Source organism: Mastigoproctus giganteus, chromosome 10, assembly GCF_048544385.1.
Source record: "Mastigoproctus giganteus isolate SK-2022 chromosome 10, ASM4854438v1, whole genome shotgun sequence".
NCBI lineage: Eukaryota > Metazoa > Arthropoda > Arachnida > Uropygi > Thelyphonidae > Mastigoproctus > Mastigoproctus giganteus.
This window is the reverse complement of record NC_143584.1, coordinates 139,405,659-139,422,431: the sequence shown is the minus strand read 5'-3', so window position 1 is coordinate 139,422,431 and position 16,773 is coordinate 139,405,659. Positions and strand designations below refer to the sequence as shown.

Sequence of the window (16,773 nt, the reverse complement as noted above, 5' to 3'; positions counted from 1 at the left end):
TCTACCATCACCCTCGGTGAGCGATCAGAGAGAAAACTGGATAACCAATTACAAAAAACAGTAGGCAAACCATAAGATGGAAGCTTGTTTAGAAGAGCTTTATGCCAAACACAATCGAAAGCCTTTGAGATATCAAGAGTAACTACTTGTGTTTCACCAAACTTTTCCATCGAATTTGTTCATAAATGGGTAATATAAGCCAGAATATCACCAGTGGATCGACACTGACGGAATCCATACTGGAGATCGTTGATCAGACAGACGGTTTCTAGGTGGGTTATGAGTTGGCGGTTAATTGATTTCTCCTTTACTTTAGAAAGAGTCAAAGTAATTGCAATGAGACGAAAATTGGATGGGAGGAATTTGTCAACTTTTTAGGAACTGGCTGGATGCGAGCAAATTTCCAAGCAGAAGGAAAAATACGTTTGGAATAAGAAAGTGAAAAAAGGTGGCAAAGAATAGGGGTAAGTTCAGGAGCACAGGTTTTGAGAACAAGTGGAGAAATACCATCAGGACCTGGCGCTTTCTTAGCACCAAGATTCGTCAAAATCCTTCTGACATCCTTTTGATGGAAGACCACAGGAGGCATTGAATGTAGCGTTTTGGGAATGGTGGGAGGTGTTTTACCAAGATCATTAATACATGAGTTGGAAGAAAAATGGGATGCTAGAAGGTCAGCTTTATCCTTGGCTGAAGTGACAACAGAACCATCTGGTTTGGACAGAGGTGGGAGCGGAGATGGGCAAAAGTTGCGGCCAATAGCTTTAGTAAGAGACCAGAATGCTTGGTTACCATTAGGGTAAGAAGCAAGTTTTCTACTCTTAGCCTGTTCAAACTCTAGTTTGAACTGATTGATAACTGCTTTACAATTATTGCGAACTTTGGTGTAGGCAGAAAATGAAACTGAAGAATTAAAAACAACCCAATTACGATATGCAACGTTCTTCACAGCCTTAGCACATTTATTGGAAAACAAAGGTTTAGATAAAGGAAGAGATTTTAAAGTGGAGTGCGGAATAAAGGATTCCATTCCTACAAGAATAATTTCACTGACACGATCTGAGCAAACATTGACATCAGAAGATTTGAAACAGTAATCCGACCAAGGAAAAGAAATCTCGCATGTCATCCCATTTTGCATTCTTGTAATGCCAAACAATATGAGGTTTTGGGAATAACCATGTGATAAATGCTCAATTGGAGAAGAGACAATCGCCAAGTTGTGATCTGAAGTGCCTAAAGGACCACTCACTTCGGCCGTGTACTTAGAAGGGTTATTTGTGAGAAAAATATCAAGCGTGTTGGCAGTATGATTATGATTGTCCGGTATTCTTGTAGGTATATGAACAATCGGTGGAAGGTCATTAGTAATTGCAAAAGCGTCAGCACCTCAACCAGCTGGATCGGTATGACTAGAAAACAGAAGCCAGATGGAGTTGTGAACATTAAAATCACCAAGGAAAATTACCTCCCTCCCCATTAGAAAGTTGGACTGGAGAAAGTCAAGTTGCAAAGAGAGGAAGCCAAAGAGTTGCAAGTGATTAGTGGAGTTGGGAGAACGGTAGAGACAACAGATGAATTTGACAATGAGGTAGAGAGATTTTAAGCCAGAGAAGATTCCAAATTACAAATTCTCTGATAGGGAATATCGGAACGGACTATGCACAAGTACCACCTCTGAGGCGAAAGAAATCATACAGCGAATAGTTTGGGCAACTGGGATGAGCAGTAGTTGAATCAACCGATAACTGAGATTATGTCAGAAAAAGTACATGGAGTTCGGCAGACTGCAAGTGGAAATGTACATCATTGAGATTAGAATTGAGACCACGTATATTTGTGAAATGAACTAGGAAGTGTTTGGGAGGTTTAGATCTTTTTGTAGATAAACTTACTCTATTAGTTTGACAATTCATGATATATTCAATAGTAAGAAAAAGTAGGGGGTGGGACATCCTGTATGAAGTAATGAAATTTTTGGATATGGGGTACACATGGTAAGAATATTCCCAGAACCTTGATTTAACGTGGCCTCGATAATGCCCCCTGCATACAAACTACTCGGACTCCCCCCCAGTCACTATCTGGCAGAGTAGAGGTAGCAAGATTATATACTAGCTGATCCGGAAGCCTCCTAGAGAGTTACCAATAGGTTCGACCCACTGTACTAACTAGCGGTCGGCCTGCAAACACCATTTTAGAGCTGTACCCTCAATGTGTAAGGAAGATTGGATCTCGCCATGATGTCCATCATAACCTCAAAAGTCATCAGTCATACTGCATGATGGAAGAGATGGGGAAGGGTTGACCGGAACTTAGCTCTGGAGACTAAACATGGGTTCCACCACTTCAAGTCTCCAATAAGCAAAGTGATGGTATTGCACCGGTTGATGAGAGTCATCTGCCACCTAGTACTGCCTGGTAACACAGAGGGGTGGCATTCCTCCATGTGGTGTGGTCGCAACACCTCGACCCCCTGCTTACATTGGTTCACACCTGGGTGGTCACCCACCATGTACTTGTGCATGGAGGTTATACCCAGGTTTACTAACAGTCCCACCATTGTGAAGGGCAAGCAGAGGATTTGGCTGTCACAGACCGTCCGGACTTGGCCGAAATTGGGTCCACTTGACTTGAGTGTCACCCGAATATCAGTTCCATCAGCGTTTTAGACTCCCACGTAGCAAGTACAGCTTGTCTGGCATATCTGAGAGAATGTCTGTGACAACCTCAAGGACTTTTTGATGTTGAATGAAGACCTCCACTCTTAATAACCCAGCAATAACAGTGCTATACCTGTTTGGTATAACTCGAAAATGGCAAGCCTGTGTTAATCATTGGCTGAATACAAAAATATTCGATTTTCTGTACCTTCTGACCTATAGGCAAATTTTTACTTAGTATGGTTTTTGAATTTTTTTTTTTTTTTTAAATCAGTTTATTGCAGTTATAGCATGGAAAAACTGTCTTAGTTGCCACTACTGCATTCATTACAATTTATTCACAATGGTGTGGGAATTGCACTCATTCTACTATTGCATACATGTTTGTTGTCACTATTTCTATTCATTTATAGTAAATGCTTTCATAATGGAATTTTACTTATTTCTCCATGGATTTTAATAACAAATTAAATATAACACTTACTGAACATTTCTTCCATGATTAATATAATAAGAAAATAGTAATAATTCATATCATTTGTTGTACATGTTGGCACTAATGATACTAAGAGTAGGAGCCCGGCGGAATTACTTAACAAGCACAGGTCAATGTTGAAAAAAAGCTGTAAATTAGGATTGAATTTGAAAGTGTCTGCAATTCTGCCCAGACCCAACAAAAGGGAGTATATGATGGAGAGCCATGTCAATCAATTAGGCCCTGGATAGATTGTGCAAGGCTCAAGGAGTAGAATTTTTCTCAGCCTGGTCTGTGCTTGTTAATAGGAGAGACTGCTTCTACAGGGATGAGATATATTTAGACAGGGATGAGACAGGCGAAGGCAGTTTATGAGAAATCACTAGCAAACAGAGCAAAGAGGGGGGATAAAGAATTCTTCACATATATAAATGCCAAGAAGAGCAGGACAAACCAGATCGGACCTTTACGTAAGGGAAAGGGGATAGTAATAAATACACCAGCTGCCGTTGCAGATGAACTCAACAGTTATTTTGCATCGATATTTACAAATGAAAAGCCTTTTGTGGCAATGGGAAATTGTGGGAGTGAAGTTAAAAAATATGTAATTAATGATATTGAAATTTTGCAAGATTATTTAATGAAAAAACTTTCGAGCCTACAGACCAGTAAGGCTCCTGGAGTTGATGGAATATACCCTATAATCTTAAGAGAGGCGGCAAGCGAGTGCATTGAACCATTGAGGCTAATTATGCGAGCATCACTAGACTCTGGGGAGATTCCCTTGGATTGGAAAAGTGCAAATGTATCTCCCATACATAAGGGTGGCTCTAAAAGTGAAGTTGGAAATTATCGACCTGTCAGCCTGACTTCAGTAGTAGGGAAAATCATGGAGGCAATGATCAAGTGTGGAATTCAGGATCATTTGGATTGAATTGAAATTCTCAAGGATACTCAGCATGGTTTTGTAAAGGGAAAATCATGTTTAACAAATCTGGTTCACTATTTCAAAAGGGTCACTCACGAGCTGGATTTAGGGAATAATTTCGACATTGTTTATTTAGATTTCAGCAAAGCTTTTGACTCAGTCCCACATGAGCGGTTGCTTTATAAGCTGGAACAGTTTGGAATCACTGGGAAAATCCTTAGATGGATAGAAGGATGGCTTCAGGGCAGGAGGCAGAGGGTTGTGATAAATGGCTATTCCTCAGATTGGGTTGATGTAAGAAGTGGGGTTCCCCAAGGATCAGTATTAGGGCCACTGTTGTTTTTAATTTTCATAAACGACATTGATGAAGGGATAGAGGGCGTGATGTCTAAATTTGCAGATGATGTTAAAATTGGTAGAGTAGTTAATGATCACTGTCAAGCTGAGCTTCTTCAAAGAGACCTAGATAGACTTCAGGAATGGTCAGAAAAATGGCAGCTATGCTTTAATCCAACAAAGTGTAAGGTATTACACCTGGGAAACAGTAATCCCAAAATAACTTATTCACTTGGTGGAGTTCAACTAAACTCAGTACTGGAGGAAAGGGACTTGGGTGTTGCGATACGGTCAGACATGAAATTCTCTGAGCATTGTAAACAGGTTGCAAGGAAGGCCCATGGTGTCCTATCGATGATCTATTGAACTTTTGCAAGTAGAGATAGGGACATGATAATCCCATTATATAAGGCTTATGTTAGACCACACTTGGAATACTGTGTTCAAGTATGGAGACCACACCTAAAGAAAGACATCTAGCTTCTTGAAAGGGTGCAAACTCGCCTGGTGAGATCGGCAAAAAGGGCGTCCTTATGAAGAAAGACTTCGAATATGTGGGTTGCAGAGTTTGGAAACTAGACACCTTAGAGGAGATTTGATTGAGGTGTTTAAGGCTCTGAGAGGCATCAGTAAAATGAATGAAGACAAAATTTTCAAGATTATAAATGATGCTAGAACTAGGGGACATAAATTCAAGTTACGGTGGGGAATGTTTAGATTGGACTGCAGGAAGTTTTTTATTTTAGCCAGCAAGTTATAAATTACTGGAATAAGTTGCCTTCATGGGTGGTAGAGGCCAACAGTTTGGGGAAATTCAAAGGTCATCTGGATAGTACTTTCGGGTAAGGGAAGCGCATAGAATGATAGGTTTAATTTCCTTTTTATTTATATTTTATTTTATTTTTTTTATTTATTTATTAATTTTATTTATTTATTTATTTTTTGTTTTTATCATTGTTTTGTTTGGATTTTTTTTTTTTTTTTTTTTGGCTGGTGCAGCATAAGCCATAGGCTTTCTTGCACCATGCGGCCGTTACTAATACTAATACTAATATTTAAATAGAAAGGGTGCAAGATTATTTGCTGATGCTATCAAGGCAGTGTTAGATGGGTCAAAAAACTGCTAGCTTGTGGGATACATGGACTAATAGATTAACAGTAGCTGCTGGCAATGGTGAAAGTGATTCTTGCACTGCTTCTATTAGAATGAGCAGCAGCCTGGAAAACAAGGTGCAGGGGATTCCAGAGACTGCTGGGAGTCATTGCAGAACAAGTAAACACATGGGCTGTGTTAGAGTAGCTAAGAATAGGAACAGGTGCATGTATACTTGTGTTTACACTAATGCTGGGAGTTTGGTAAATAAATTCGATGAATTTGAAGTGTTAGTCAAAACATCAAAGACAGATATTATTATGATATCAGAGACATTGTGTCACACAGATATAAGGAATGCAGAACTGGAATTTGGGGAGTACAATGTGTACAGGAAGGTTAGACAGGATAGGAAGAAAGGAGGGGTTATGCTATTAGTTAAGAAGCACAAAAAATCCAACGAAGTACAGCCAGTCGACAAGGCTGGACAGTGAAGTGTCGAGTCAGTTTGGTGTGACATAAGCACTGAGTAAGCAAAATTGAGAATAGGAGTGTGTTATAGGCCTAATGACTCTGATGAGTATAATAAACAACTGTACAGAGAAACAGAGCAGGCCAGTAAATCAAAGTGTCTTATAATGGGGAATTTTAATTTCCCAGATATTGACTGGAATTTGTGGGTTGGTCACTCACACTAGCAAGGCTTGTGTGCATTTATTGCATGACTGTTTTCTACAGCGGCATGATCGGGAGGCAACTAGAAGGAGTAATAATCTTGATCTGATTATCAGTAGTGAGTTTTCATGCATTAACAATCTGCAGATAAAGGAACCACTGGGTGGCAGTGATCACAGCGTGCTGAAGTGTCATTTACTCAAAGAGGTAACTACCATCGGAGGTAAAGGGAAGAGTTTTTGTTTTTGCAAAGGCGACTACGGTGGTCTGAGACAGTATTTAAATTCTATACTGTGGTACCAACTGATGATGTTACCAACAGCAAATTCAAAATGGGAAGCATTCAAAGAATTAATCTTGGACGCTACTAAGCTTTTCGTACCAACTAAGAAACATTGTTCAAGGTTTAGGCCTAAATGGATGTCAGATGACCTAATAAGATATATGGCAGAGAAGAAAAATGCATGGGATACATAAAAATTAACAGGTGACATGGAAGCCTATGATAGATATAAGCCGGTCTGTAATTAAGTCACAAAGGAGGTTAGGCAGGCTAAGGCACATTATGGGAAATCTTTGGCAAAGGATGCAAAGAAAAACAATAAAGAGTTCGTTACTTAATTACACTCTAGAAGGAAAGAGTGGAATCAGATTGGTCCACTTAACATAGATGGTTCCGACTATTGATGATCATGCTCAGCTAACTGATAAACCGTATGAGTATTTTGCATCTACATTCACACATGAGGAGTTTATGAAGGGTGGGGAGATGACAGAAGTTTATCGAACTCTAACAGTGAGCTAAGTGATTTTGTAATAATGAATAGCAAAGTGGAGGAGAAATCGTTGAAGATAAACATAAGGGCACCTGGGGTGGATGGAATCTATCCAGTTATATTAAAGGAGGCAGCAAAGGAAGTAAGCAAACCCTTAGCCATAATTATGAGAGCTTCCTTGGACTCAGGGGAGGTACCCATGGACTGGAGATGTGCAAATTTGACTTCAATTCACAAGGGAGGATCAAAGGGCGACACAAATAATTACAGATCTGTTAGTTTTAACTTCTGTTCCAGGGAAAATAACGGAATAACTGGTTAAAAAGGTGATACAAGATCACCTAGACAAGACAGCAGCAATAATTCAGACACAGTATGGATTTGTTAAGGGGAGGTCTTGTCGACCAATTTGATTGGATACTACAATGTGGTCACAAAGGAACTGGATGTGCAAAGAATAATTTCGATATCATATATTTGGATCTTAGAAAGGCTTTTGATACTGTTGCACATGGATGACTGCTGCACAAATTGGAGCAGTGTGGCACTGGAGGAAAATTGTTGCTATGGATAAAGGGAAGGTTGAGTGTGCGAAGACAGAGAGCGGTAATCAATGGACACTGCTCTTCGTGGACTAATGTTATTAATGGAGTTCCTCAGGGTTCAGTGTTGGGTCCATCGTTATTTTCTGTATTTATTAATGATGATCAGGCTTAGCTTAATATCCAAGTTTGCAGACAATACGAAGGATGGCAGGGTTATTAATGGCACTAATGACAGTACGCTGCTGCAACAGGATCTAGAAAAGTTGAGCAGATGGGCTGAGAGGTGGCAACTGAAGTTTAACATTGACAAATGTAAATTACTGCATATGGGAAGCAGTAATCCCAGAGTAACATATCAACTGTGTGGTACTACAATGACAGTGGTAGTGAATGAAAAGGACCTGGGGGTAATTTTACAGGCAGATATGAAGTTTTCTAAGCAGTGCAGACGATCTGCAAGAGTAGCTCATGGTGTCTTGTCAATGATATACAGGAATTTTTCTAGTAGGAATAAGGAGGTGATTATCCCCCTTGTATAAGGCAATGATCAGGCCACACCTTGAGTACTGTATACAGGTCTGGAAGCCTCATTTTAAGAAGGATGTAGAGCTGCTGGAATGAGTACAGAGAAGGACAACAAGATTAGTGAATGGAACAAAGGGTTGCTCTTAAGAAGAAAGGCTTAAGTTTTGCAAATTACAGTGTCTGGAGGCTAGGCACCTGCAAGGTGATCTGACTGACGTGTATAAAGCCTTGACTGGTTTGAGCATGGTCATTGCTGATGAGATTCTCCCTCTTGCTCAGAATAATCATCTGAGAGGGCATAAATTCAAATTGAAGAAAGACAGTTGTAGGATTGATATACGGAAGTTTGCCTTTAGTCAGCGAGTGATTGATTGCTGAAACAATCTTCCGTCTGTTATTGTAGAAGCTGACAGCTTAAATAGATTCAAGGAAGAACTAGACAAACATTTGGAGCAAGTGGAATGAGTTTTTTTTTTTTTTTTGGTTGATGCTATATAAGCTTGCTTTCTTGCATCATGTGCTTTTACTCATGCTAATGCTAATATGTATTTAGTAAACTGACAACAAAAAATATGCAAAAAAGCAATGTTTTATATGTGAACCAATTAGATTTTGTTTTTGTGCATATGCCATATTGCAACCCATTCATTTCTCCAATAAGTGTGCAGCAACCAACATAATACCCAGTGCTTCAGTTATAATATATAGCATATGGATAGCCTGTGAGATATCTATGAAGAGAAGAAATAATTGCTGGATGTTTATTGGTCTAATTTTAATGAAAGTTGGGAGAGCTTAAGAAATTTCTCTAAAAGAGCCCAATATAAAATTTCATGAAAACCCATTCACTGAGAGACAAGTTATTATATGTAGACATACACAGCAAAGATAATAGGTGTTTATGTATATATACTAATACAACTAATAAAGAAGGTTAAATGGACCTTTCTTACAAAATCAAGGTAAGGCTTATGTCTGATAAGAATTAACATATAATATATGTAGAACTATGCTTATTATAACAAAATAAATGTTTTATATGAGGAATAAATAAAAAATAATATGCAAACATAACTCACTGACATAATATTGAAAAGCCAAATTTCACAGTATATGTAATTACTTAGCAAAAGTTACTTAAGCCCTTAGATAACACTTAGGTAACTTGGTATATAAGATATACAAATGATATTAGAAGTTGGAAATTTAAAGTATCCTGATTTTTCATCCATTTTTGTCCTTCTGTTCCTTTTTTAAAGTCTTTTTCAGATTAACAGCATTCTCGCAAAACAAGTGACTTAGTACTAGGACAGCAGTTTTTCAGATACATCCTATCATATATCCACTGTATAAATCCCAATGCTTTCAGTAAATGTATGCTTATAACTACAAGGGTCATAGAATGAGATTCTCTGGATATTTTTTTATTGATACTTTATTATCATTTTTAATACAGTACATGTGCCAGTGGCTTAGAGGGGAACAGGTATTCTGTGTATTATCAGACACACAGTCGAAAACACTGATGGATTCAATATCTTTCTATCTCAGAAGATTTAGGAGAAGTCCAGTTGGCCTGCCTCACTAAAATCCACTCGTGCACACCTTCTTGATGGTAAGCCCTGTTACATCACCTAGGTGGCAATGAACATGTAGAGTGGTTCTCTTCAAGATGCCTGGTCAGCGTGAAGAGGAAAAGACCAACTCCTCCAGCACAACGAAACAAATGGCCTTCAGTCCACAGCGGCTTTCACTCCCCCCTCTTATGGCAGCGAGAGGATCAGAGTGGAAGCAGAGGGTGCTAAGAATCTCTGGGTATGACAAGGCTGCCATGCACGGAAACTGAACTTGGTCTGTTACAACGTAAGATCACTCATCGGTGAAGACAGGATATCAGAGTTGGAAAAGGAATTAGAAAATGTGAATTGGAATATCATCGGTTTGGCTGAAACAAGAAGAAGAAATGAATCACTTATAAGCTTATCAAGTGGAAATCTACTGTACACCAATGGAAACAGTGAAAGGAGTGAAGGTGGAGTTGGCTTTCTGGTCCATAAAGATATAAAAAAACGAAATTTTGGATTTCAAAACTACATCACCAAGGGTGTCAAGACTACTACTCAGGATTTCTAAGAGGTACAAGCTAAAGGTTATAATGATTTATGCACCAATATCAAGCCATGTAATGAAGAGGTTGAAGAAATGTACACCAAAATTGAGTCTTCTAGATGAGCAGAAATTCCAGTACACTATCATTATGGGCGACTTCAATGCTACAGTTAGAAAGAGATAAAACAGCACAGAAAGGGGAACTATAGGAAATTTTGGAATTGGTGAATTGGTAAAAAAATGAAAGAGGTGAAAGACGTGGAATTTGCAGAATCTCGAGGATTGTTAGTAATGAACACTTTTTTTTTCAAGAAAAGGGCAAACAGAAAGTGGACATGGAAGAGCCCAAATGGATTAACCCAAAAATGAAATCGACTTCATCCTCACTAACAGGAGGTATATCGTGAATGATGTGACCATCCTGAACAAGGTAAATGTTGGAAGTGATCACAGAATGGTAAGATGCACATATGATATAGATGTAAGAAAAGAAAGGAAAAAACTGACTCGAGTAAATAATACAAAGGTCTTTGAGATAACAGAAGAGGAGAAAAAGCAGTATGTACTGGAACTTAAGAACAAGTTTGAGCTTCTGCAGGCGGCTCAGGACCAAGATATCGACGAGGAATATTACAACTTTCTGAAAGTGATAAAGCCTAAGAAACCTATAGATAAAAAGAAATCCAAAGAAGAAAAAATCAGTGAAGAAACACTTTTCATGATGAACCGAAGACGACAAATGAAGAGCAAGATAAACACTGACAAGGAGAAAATTGAGTATACTGAGTTATGCAAAGCCATTAGAAAGAGACTCAGAGAGGACATAAGAAGATTTAACACAAGAAAAGTAGAACAAGCATTAAGGGAAAACAAAGGACTTAAATCAGCAGCCATGAGCAGTAATACAGAAAGACAAATGATACTGAAACTGAAGAATACCGATGGTGTACCTTATAAATAGCAAAGAAGGCATAATTCAAATAGCATATAGAGAATTATACAAGGAGCGAGGGAATGATGCCAGCAGTGGGGAAGATGGATCGGAAATTAGTAACACATATGACATACCCGATATCCTTTCCTGATGAGGTAGAACATGCGTTGAAGAAAATTAAGAATCAGAAAGCTCGGGGGAAAGATGAAGTTACTATAGAGTTGTTAAAATTGGGAGGAAGAGACATGGTACAAAAACTGGCAAGACTATTCAGAAAATGCATTAGAAAAGGTGTGATGCCTAAGGAGTGGAATAATGCACTCATAGTTTTGCTGCATAAGAAAGGAGATAAATCAAAAATTGGAAATTATAGACCAAAGCTTGTTATCCCACATCTACAAGTTGTTCACAAGAGTTATTACTATAAGATTAGAAAGAATACTTGATGAGAATCAACCGAAAGAGCAAGCTGGGTTTAGGACAGGATTCTCAACTATGGATCACCTTCACGTAATATCACAGCTAATGGAGAAAACAAATGAATATAAAACGCCATTATGCCTGGCATTTGTGGATTATGAAAAGGCATTTGACTCCATACAGTATAAGGCAACGTTTCGGGCACTGGAAAGACAAGGCACAGATACCCCATATATTATGATTTTGAAGAAAATATATGAGAACGCTACCTCCTTTATTAGACTAGACAAAGACAGTAGTAAATTTAAAATTCAGAAAGGAGTTCAACAGGGAGACACACTTATCTCTGAAGCTGTTTACTGCTGCCCTTGAGGAAGGTTTCAGAAGATTAGACTGGTCGCAGAAATGAGTCAATGTGAATGGAGAGTACCTAAACCATTTACAATTTGCAGATGACATTGTGGTCATAAGCAACGATCCCAAAGAATTAGAGGAAAATCGTAATCAGTTATGCAGAGTTAGTAAGGATGATGTAATGATGAACATGAACAAGTATGCCATAGAAAGGGATATAATGATTGAAGGAGCAGTAATTGAAAAGGTGGAGTCATATACTTATCTGGGACAAGTCATGAGCTGTAATAATGATAAATGGCTGGAAGTCAAGAGAAGAATAAATTTTGAATGGATAGCATTCAGGAAATATAATCACATACTGAGGAGCAACATCCCAATTTGTCTGAAACGTAAAATAATGAACCAAATTTATACTACCCACCATGACTTATGGAAGTGAAACTTGGGCACACCAAAAGAATGAAAGAGAAGCTGAGAACTACACAGCAAAGAATGGAACGAATTATATTGGGAATCAGACTGTTAGATAAGAAGAGAAACACATGGATTAGGCAGTAAACTCGATTAAAGGACATTCTTATCAAAACTAAAGAACTAAAATGGTCTTGGGCAGGACACATAGCTCGAAGACATGATGACAGATGGACTAAGAGAATAACAGAATGGTGCCCAAGAGGAGCTAGAAGAAAACCTGGAAGACAATGACGGAGATGGACAGATGAAATTCATGAGTTTATAGGTAGTAAATGGATGGCCATTGCACAAAACAGAAGGAACTGGAAAGTTGCTGGAGAGGCCTTCATCCTGCATTGGATTGATTGAAAATGGCTGATGATGACGATGTGCCAGTTTTGTTCAAAAAAAAAAAAAAAAAACCAAACAAAGCTGAGTTTGTAGGAAGGGTTTGCAATCCTATAGATTAAAATAACCCAAATCCAAAGAAATACAGAAAAAATTATTTACAAGACTCTCTCTTATCTTATTTTTTAGGTTAACTCAAGAAATAATTTTACCAGGTCAATAGTTATGAATGCTACTGAAAAATGTTTTTATTATAAAATTTCTATCTTTATATAATTTGAAATTCTCTAACAGGTTTAAATAAATTTTTTGAAGCTCAATACAATTTTCTTTAATCAAGACTGAATGAGTTGTTTTTATTTGTGGGAATTATCCATAAAGATTGATACAAATTATCTATATCGACTTGGTATGAAAAACTTAAAAAAGAGGTATGTTTGTACAACATAAAAATTATGGTGAGAAGCAGCCTCAGCAGGTTGTGTCACTACTCCACTTGATTCTGAACTGAAGATGCTGATTCAGGAAATTGATTATATATTAGAGCAGGCGTTTAATGGCAACAAGACTGGTCTCTTCTGTTGCTTTTTGACTTTAGTGTATCAAGCCTATGCTTGTTTATTGATTGATCACTCCCCATGCTCTAAAGAGGGAAAATACAACCCACCTCCTTTTCTTTCTGAGATCTAACCACAAGGCATGGAATTGGGTTACTGCTGCATGGATGGGTTTAAAAACTGATTTTTCTACACTAAAATCATTTATTATTCAGCAATATATTTACTGTAACACTTTTAACAGAAGCTTGGGTTTGCAAGTAATTAAGTATCCTGGTAAAGGTGTAATATATACTGCAGAATAATAAATGATTTTATTATGGTAAAAAGATTTTTATACCACAATAAAATCCACAACTTTTCAATGACCAAACAAAAATACAATGTTGGTTTGGTCATTTGTTCTTAAATAGACCAAGACTAACTGCAATATAAACGGGAGAGAAAAGATGAGATTTTCTTTTTTTTTAAATCTTCTGTCTGATAAAGCCAACTTCAGTTATGCATAACGAACAATCTTGAAAAAAATTAACATAATACCAACTGTTTTAAACAAATTCTGAGTAATGTTTTCTAACCTCAGCTGTTCATTTCAAGATCCACTTCAATATTTTCAAAAGACAACATAAAAAAAAAAAAAAAAAAAAAACACTTGAATTATTAATTATAGTATTAGCTTTTATGCCTTTGAATTTCTATTGTTCTTTGAATTGTTCTGCCTTTCTCAGTAAGCTACAAAAATTTTATTACAATTTCGTTCATTTTTTATTCTTTTGCAATAGAAGTGCCAAGAAATTTTATTTTCTTATCAAGAAAATACAATTTCTTGGTATTTCCACTGTAAAGAATACAAAGCATTATAGAAAAAATTCCATTATGAAAAATTCTGCATTAAACTCTATTAATTTTTCTATTAAATTGTAGAAGACAACTATTCAACCAGAATAAAAACTACAAACCTTTGACTTGTTAGCAGCTGTTATGGCAAGCCGGGGAAATGAGCGTGAACCTTCAACTGGTCCTAAATACTGAAGGTAGCTAGAAAGGGATTTTCCACAGAAATTGCAACTGACAAATACCTGCTGTGGAGGACGACTAGAAGGATTAGCCTTGAACCAATGTACATCAAATTGGGCCCTTAAAATATGTAATACTACAGAATTAAATTAAATTTGGCTATTTATATAGTTCCATTTATATCTGATACACTTATTTTTGTTGGTGGCACTTTTAATTTCATTTCACATATCAGGAATCAATTCCTGAAGACATATTTAACAATGTAATGGCAGTATTTGCTTTCACTTGATAGGCTTACATGTACACACACATGCACAAATTTGCAGTATTCAGCAAAATTTTATCAACCTCAAATTTAGGATTTTTTTTTTTTTTTTTTTTATACACAATTTTTACCAAGCATTATCTTGTTTTACATACAATTTAGCCTAATCACATGTATATTTTTTCACATTGTCACCACTATGTGTTCATGTGAATCACTGTATACAACATTCTACCCATTCCTGCATAATTAATGCTGACATTTTTATCATTATTGTATTTTAAATTTTTTGCACTTGAGTGTGTGGAATGAGTACTAAAAGTGAACTTAGAGTTAAAAGGGCATTATGGGCAAATATGACACTGGAGGAGAGAAAGGTAGTGCTTCAGAGGTGGACAGTGTAATATCAGCAGAACACCTTATGGGGATGAACAAATTAATTATTAGAGCCATCAAGAAGAATGCAATTACAATTTCTGGTACGAAATACATAAGAAGGCCAAATGCTTATACAAAATTTCAAGTCTGTAAGAGTTGGTATGAAAAATTTTAAAAAGAGGTACTGTTTGCACAACAATAAAAATTGTGAGGAGAAGCAGCCTTAGCAAATGTTACTAATGCAATTTTTCCTGAACTGAAGATGCTGATTCAGGAGATTGATTACATATCAGAGCAGGTGTTTAATGACAACAACTGGCCTGTCTGTTGCTTTTTGACTTTGGAGTATCAAACCTATGTTTGTTTATTTAATGGTGACTCCCCATGCTCTAAAGAGGAAAAATAAGAACCACCACCTTTTCTTTCTGAGATCTAACCACAAGGCATGGGATTGGATTACTGTTGCCATCCTCATGGACTGTTTTAACGATGGTTTTATCCACAAGATAGAGCAGTACCTCAAGAATAAAAAAAAAAAAAATGGGTTACTCATATTCAACAATGCACCCAATCACTCAGTCATTCTGAGTCACCAACCCAGTTTTGATTACTTTATTAAAGTAATATTCTTGCCTCTCAACATGACATCACTCCTTCAGTAAATTGATGGTGTGACAGCAGCACCAAAATGCTATTATGCCATTCTTTCACCCACACCTTGAAAGCCATACAGCTTTTTACAGCACCACTATTAGTGGTGCTAGAAAAATAACATCAAATGCCTTGGTCCTTGAGGTTGTCACAGACATTCTCTCAGATATGCCAGACAAGCTGTACTTGCTACCTGGCAATCTAAAACGCTGATGGAACTGGTATTCGGGTAACATTCAAGTCAAGTGGACCCAATTTCGGCGAAGTCCGGATAGTCTGTGACAGCTAAATCCTCTGTTTACACCTTCACGATGGTGGATAGAAATCCTGGGTATAACCCCATGCATAAGCACACTGTGGGTGACCACCCAGGTGTGAACCAACATAAGCAGGGGTCGAGGTGTGGTGCCCAGGCAATACTAGGTGGTAGATGACTCTCATCAACCGGTGCAATACCACCACTTTCCTTATTGGAGACTTGAATTGGTGGAACCCATGTTTAGTCTCCAGAGCTAAGTTCTGGTCAACCCTACCCCATCTCTTCCATCATGCAGTATGAGTGATGACTTTTGAGGTTATGATGGATATCATGGCGATATCCAATCTTCCTTAAATTTCGAGAGTAAGAGCTGTATTCTTGTTTCCCATCAAGAATACAGCTCCAAAACGGTGTTTGCAGGCCAGCCGCTAGTTAGCACACCGGACCGAACCTATTGGTAACTCTTTTGGAGGCTTCTGGATCAGCTAGTGTATAATCTTGCTACCTCTACTCTGCCAGATAGTGACTGGAGGGAGTCCGAGTAGTATGTATGTGGGGGACATTGTCGAGGCCATGTTATGTCAAGGATCTGGATATATTCTTACCATGTGTACGCCATATCCAAAAATTTCATTACTTCATACAGCACGTCCCCCCCCACTTTTTCTTACTATTGAATACACCATGAATTATCAAACTAATAGAGTAAGCTTATCTACGAAAAGATCTAAACCTCCCAAACACTTCCTAGTTCATTTCAAAAATAAACATGATCTCAATTCTAATCTCAACGATGTCCATTTCCACTTGCAGTCTGCCAAATCCCATGTACTTTTTCTGACAGAATCTCAGTTATCGGTTGATTCAACTACTGCTCATCTCAATTGCCAAAATTATTCACCTCAAAGGTGGTATTTGTGCATATGTCCATTCCGATATTCCCTCTCAGAGACTTGGTAATTTGGAATCTCTTCTTTTCGATCTTCTCTGGCTTAATCTCTCTTCC

The 16,773-nt window shown here is 37.7% G+C and overlaps 1 protein-coding gene across 4 annotated transcripts in view; it reads right to left on the bottom strand.

The window, feature by feature from the left end:
* mio (GATOR complex protein mio) overlaps positions 1 to 16,773 on the bottom strand; it is a 294,475-nt gene that overhangs the window by 20,631 nt on the left and 257,071 nt on the right. For all 4 annotated transcript variants that reach the window (XM_090384080.1, XM_090384081.1, XM_090384083.1 and 1 more), the window contains one exon: positions 14,154 to 14,331. In XM_090384080.1, the coding sequence (XP_090240206.1) occupies positions 14,154 to 14,331 (178 nt within the window). The remainder of the gene's footprint in view (positions 1 to 14,153; positions 14,332 to 16,773) is intronic.